Genomic DNA, 5739 nt, shown 5'->3' with positions numbered 1-5739 from the left:
TATATATGTATATATATGTGTATATATGTATGTATGTGTATATATGTATATATATGTATGTATGTATATATATGTATATATATATATATACACACACACACACATACACGCGTGCCTCCCATACTTAACAACTTCTTTTAAAGAGGAAACACTTAAATCAGTTGCAGTTTTTTCCATGTGAAATCTCTAACTTTGCTCTATTTTTCTACCAGGCGGAGCTCTAGGTGGGCTGATGGGTAGCTGGCTAACTCGCGGTCAGTTTAGACCTCTGCCGGAGCTCTTGATGGAGATGTCAGCCAATCAAAAACAGCAACTCTATGATGAGGTTGTAAATGTGTTAAGTGGACTGGACTGGATGGATGCTGCCCAGCTCATCGCCCTGGTGATGGGCAATAGCACACTGCAGCATCAGGTGATTGCTACACTGCTCAACTACGTCACTAAAGAACTGAGAGCTGATGTCCAGTACCAGGTGTGATAGAATGAACAGTCGGAAAGGTAAAAAAAAACTTCAGTGCTTCAAAAACTGTTGTTTCCCATTTGTATTTATTCGATTAACAATCTATTGTCATTACCTGGATAATTGACTGATTATTTACTTATGTGTATAAGATGTTGACAAATATATAATTAAAGGTGAAGTAACACAAATTGTTTGTTCGATGCTAATTAGATGTCTTATTAAAGAGCAACCTCACTTTATGCCTTCACACAAACTTAATTTAAATTTTTTTAAACCTAACCTTTTGCACATACTAATACGTCTTTTCCCGTCTTACTTCAAACTTCATCGTTGCAAAATATATGCAAGATATTTAGGGGTAATCGGCCGATATTAGCATGATTATGTAATATCTGTAAGGATTGTTTTTGGTTTTTTTGTCCAGTAATGAAAACCCCATAATGCAAAGCCTGGGTTCCCCCAAATGCTGTGCGCTCTACAAATGACTTTTATCAAGTAATGAGTAAAGTACAGGATTACAATAGCAAAAACAGTAATTAGAATACTGTAAAGTGTAATTTCATACAATTTTATATGGAATATGCAGTGAATGGTTTAAGTAGGGATGTCCGATATTAACTACCGGTACTAGCTAATATCCTACTGCTGATATTGTCCAAACACTTAATTTCAAATTCCGATATCAACCTGATTGACATGATTTTGTTACTATTAAACTTCTTCTGGCTATTCCGTTATTTTACATAGTTATAAAACATAAAGACTGTCACACCATTTATATTTCTTGGTCAAATGTCAACTGGCAAATGATATCTTTGTAATAGATTCTCCTCTCATGGTCAGCAAGTGCCATCAGCATTTCTGTCATCTCATCCTGAGTGAAACTTTCTCCTGGTGTAAACATAAACATATGCAAAAAAAAAAGTAATTCATAAAAATAAACACATACATACATTAATAACTTAATTAAAGTCTTTTCTCCCCACCTTCCTTTGTCATCAACTCCACCATCTCTTCAGAATCCAAGTATCCCTTGCTGTCTTTGTCCAGAACCTGAACACACACACACACTTAGCGTTTTATTATTATGTCAAGGATTTGACATTCGGCGGCGAAATACTGCTTACCTCAAAGGCTTGAATCAACACATCCTCAGGGATGGAAGGAAACCTAATGAACACAATATATATATATATTATTAATAACACATTAATTGTGTCAATTATTTTGTATATATATAATAATCGTATGTGTTTTTATTAATCACTGGGTTATATATATATGTAAATATATATATGTATATATATATATATAAATATATATATATGTGTATATATATATATATAAAAATTTATATATATATACAGTGGGTACGGAAAGTATTCAGACCCCCTTAAATCTTTCACTCTTTATTATATTGCAGCCATTTGCTAAAATAATATAACTTCATTTTTTTTCCTCATTAATGTACATTTGGACACAATGTACAGTACGTTTGGGCAGCCATAATATTTAGAAATATATTTATTAAAAACGATGCTTCTTGTGCTACCCAGTTGAAATAAAAAAAAAAAAAAACTTCTAGAAACAAATGTTAATTACACAGCTAATACAAACAAACAAGACGATTGTCTTACTTGTGCTCCATCAGCACATTGGTCATGACTGGGAGAAACTTGTCCAGATGGACACTTCCTGTATGGTCCTCTTCTAGCTGTTTAACCAGGACAAAAACTCCGGGTTAAAAACTGGTACCAATCGAGTCTCCACAGATTCCTCATTTTGACGGACAAAAAGTTGAATTTGTCTTAGCATAAATGAGTAACATATTAAGTAATTAAAGGTCTGTAAGAGAAGTGTTTTTTTTTTACATTGCATCAAAAACATATTCTGCATATTAAAAAAAAGATTATACTTACCTCTGCTATAAATTCATGTATGTCTTTTTGCGAAGGAAAGCAACCAAGTGAATAGATGATAGTTGTAATTTCCCTTAAGAAAAGATTTTTAAAAAAACACCAGTTTTAACCTTACAGGACAGAGGATTTACAGAAATGACTTGACTCTCCATTGGAGCAGATGACTCGGAAACAGAAGGAAATCCTTGGCTATATTACAGCCTACTCTTTGTTTTCAAATACAAACGAGGCAATAGCTTTATCATGGGATACAAAATGTTCCAGCCCTGGAGGACAGAGGTGTCAATGTCAAAACTTAAGTGTGCTTTGGTGGCTTGAATTTGCAGTATTAGCATCCAAATTGATCAATTGGATTTGAATTGTTGATTAAAAACAACTAGTTGCAGATTGCATGTTTGCATCAAGTAATTTAAAGTAACTAAATACATTTTAAATTACGTTTTTTTACTTGATTTGAGTAGATTTTTAGATGGGTACCTTTACTTTTACTTGAGTAGAATTTAAGCAAAGTAAAGATACTTTTACTTAATTACATTTTTAGCACTTTTTCCATCCCTTTTCCATCATTTGTCATTTCCAGTATTTCATTCTCTTTTCACTCACAGACCAATGACAGTAAGATCCGTAAGTAAGGAGCTCACCTGACATCCACTGTGTTGTTCATTTCATAGTCAAATGCTTGGAAAGCATCTTTGACCCTCTTGTGGAGACTGTGAACATCAGATGCTGAGATGTCTGACAACATGGGCACAGAGTTGCGACTATTAATAAATCCTAATTCCGAGTTGGGTCAAAACATAAATAAAGTAAATTTGGAATTTTTTTTATTCAATTCAATACACTACTAACACAAATAATCAATATTTCAACTGACATTATTTATTAATGAAATATGACGCACTTTGATGACATTTTTAAAAACCCGCCCAAATTTAGAGTTAGAGTTGATTAGGAACAAACTTTCCTGTCCAAAGTTAAGAACAGGACACCAGGCTGCAGGCATTTATTTCTTCTTTCAGGACAGTCACAATATCAATATCCAATAAAGTTAAATAACATTAACCAATTAAAATTAAGATAGGGACAAGAAGACACCAGACATCATGTAAGAATGTGACAACATTATGTAGCTTGTTAGGGTAAAAAAAAGGACAAACTAACCTGCTCTCTGAATGCCCTCTGCCATGTCTGCTGCCTCTTTATGTTGCCTAACAACACCATCAACAACAAATGCTGCCAAGGGGCGTGGCCATACTGCAGACCAATCAGTGAGACGATCAAACTTAAAGAGGCCAGGACTAGCTTCTTTTAGCTCCTCTTGGTTATTAGCAGAATTCCTGAAGCTTCTCAGCGTAAAGGTTAAGCACTATGACTGCATTTACCACCCCCCCAAAAAAAGCAAAGTAATTAAAATAGTTAAAGTAAAGCTTTAGCACACTGGCTCTGAAGGTTACTTTCTGTGACTCATTTAGTTATATTGGTGGTGTTGTGGAAAGGTTTTCCATTGTTGAAGCTAGTGAAAGGAGAAATAAGTGATGCTTTGAATTGTGATAGATAGATAGATAGATAGACAGATGGATGGATAGATAGATAGGTAGATAGATAGGTAGGTAGATAGATAGATAGGTAGGTAGATAGATAGATAGATAGGTAGATAGGTAGGTAGGTAGATAGATAGGTAGGTAGGTAGGTAGGTAGGTAGATAGATAGGTAGATAGGTAGGTAGATAGATAGGTAGATAGGTAGGTAGATAGATAGATAGATAGGTAGATAGGTAGATAGATAGGTAGGTAGATAGGTAGGTAGGTAGATAGATAGATAGATGGATGGATAGATAGGTAGGTAGGTAGATAGATAGATAGATAGGTAGGTAGGTAGATAGATAGATAGGTAGGTAGGGAGGTAGGCAGGAAGGTAGATAAATATATAGATAGATAGATAGATAGATAGATAGATACATAGATAGATAGATAGATAGATAGATAGATAGATAGATAGGTAGGTAGGTAGGTAGGTAGGTAGATAGATAGATAGGTAGGTAGATAGATAGATAGATGGATGGATAGATAGGTAGGTAGGTAGATAGATAGATAGGTAGATAGGTAGGTAGATAGATAGATAGGTAGGTAGATATATAGATAGGTAGGTAGATAGATAGGTAGATAGATAGAAGGATTAGACCTTATTATTCATTTGTCGGATCCCTTTGGGAAATTAATCTGCAAATCTGCAAATCTTTATACGTGTCAAACATGGGCGCGCCTACTTATTGATGTTGCCCATGTTGGACTAGTTTCTTTAGATCAGGGGTCATTAACACGGTGCCTACACTTGCAATGGTATTCACTTGCAGTGTTATTATTACACTGTTTGGGAAATCTGTATCAAACACGTAGCTCTTCATATTGCTGAGTGACCTCTCGGTTTCCAAAAGGTTGGTGATCCCCGCTCTAGATATTTACAGAGTTACCTAGGAGGTGGTCTATGCTTCAGTTACTGTATCAAGACGGTATACCTAGAGTCAAACAATGTGATCGGTTCAGTCGGCATGGACACAAGGGTGCTCAGAATAAGACAACAAAGCTGAATACAGACAGTCTGTTTCAGTAAGATATTCACCAGTGAATGATTTATTGATTTATTATAATTGATTTATCTTGATGTATCGTTGTTGTTGTTTTTTTAATTCTATATAAATTCTATATAGAAATTGTATTTATAAATTCTATAAATTATGTTCAACTCTGAAAGAGTATCAGCCAGGAAGGACCATCATGATACTTGTGCTTCAGATAAAGCTGTAATTGTGATAAACTCTGTAAATAGTATGCACTTAGAATACATATTTTACTTCTTTATGTCATTTAATCTGCATAATCTCTAAGAACTGTTCAATATCTTGTATTTTTGTTACTGCTTTTTTTGTTTTTGTTTTTGTGGTTGTTGTCCAATATACATATGCTACAGCTAACTTTCACTGCCTATGAGGCAAAGCTTACACTCAGCCACAGGCACACTAGGCCACATGGATTCTGATTTCCTCTAAAAATGGTGTGGGGACGGGGGGCAAAGGGAAGTGCACATGGGCGCCAAATGGCAGGGGGATCAGCAGGTTCTAACAGGTGCCTAGTGTCTGGTGTCAATGCTAGCTTGCTACGGTGTTTTTTTTTTTTTGTTTTGGGTTTTTTTTTGGGTTTTTTGCTACAGCAACCTCTAGATATTCCAAGACAGTTAGTCAATTACAACACTATGACAGAATTTATGTCATTATGCATTTTCTTTACAAGTTGAAGTAATTAACCTACACTCCCTTCTGTTTCCATGACTGGCTCATCAGCACATTCCTGATTTATCTAG

The 5739-nt window shown here is 34.9% G+C and overlaps 2 protein-coding genes across 4 annotated transcripts in view; one reads left to right on the top strand and one right to left on the bottom strand.

Moving 5' to 3' along the window:
• The window catches only part of LOC103378617 (protein C19orf12 homolog), a 3831-nt gene extending 3180 nt beyond the window's left edge, over nt 1-651 (top strand). For all 3 annotated transcript variants that reach the window (XM_017032734.2, XM_008309890.3, XM_008309889.3), the window contains exon 3: nt 213-651. In XM_017032734.2, coding sequence (XP_016888223.1) covers nt 213-478 — 266 coding nt within the window. In that variant the 3' untranslated portion in view covers nt 479-651. The remainder of the gene's footprint in view (nt 1-212) is intronic.
• Nucleotides 652-874: 223 nt separating this feature from the next.
• On the bottom strand, nt 875-3916 carry LOC103378616 (dynein regulatory complex protein 8-like). Its single transcript, XM_008309888.3, has 7 exons — nt 3544-3916; nt 3024-3117; nt 2383-2455; nt 2101-2177; nt 1591-1633; nt 1450-1516; nt 875-1354 (listed from the first exon to the last, which is right to left on the bottom strand). The coding sequence occupies exons 1-7, from the start codon at nt 3566-3568 to the stop codon at nt 1239-1241; spliced, it is 495 nt and encodes a 164-aa protein (XP_008308110.1). The 5' UTR covers nt 3569-3916; the 3' UTR covers nt 875-1238.
• Between the last annotated feature and the right edge of the window lie 1823 nt (nt 3917-5739).

The sequence above is a fragment of the Cynoglossus semilaevis genome, chromosome 5, assembly GCF_000523025.1.
Source record: "Cynoglossus semilaevis isolate Cse_v1.0 chromosome 5, Cse_v1.0, whole genome shotgun sequence".
In the NCBI taxonomy this organism is placed as follows: Eukaryota; Metazoa; Chordata; class Actinopteri; order Pleuronectiformes; family Cynoglossidae; genus Cynoglossus; species Cynoglossus semilaevis.
This window is presented reverse-complemented; position numbering and strand designations above follow the sequence as displayed.

Excerpts from the sequence above, each read along its gene's own strand:
- LOC103378616 (XM_008309888.3), bottom strand. The coding sequence starts at position 3,568 with ATGGCAGAGGGCATTCAGAGAGCAG. Across the intron at positions 2,178-2,382 it reads TACATGAATTTATAGCAGAG|CTAGAAGAGGACCATACAGG; the intron begins GTAAGTATAATC and ends CTGGTTAAACAG. Across the intron at positions 1,634-2,100 it reads AATGTGCTGATGGAGCACAA|GTTTCCTTCCATCCCTGAGG; the intron begins GTAAGACAATCG and ends TGTGTTCATTAG.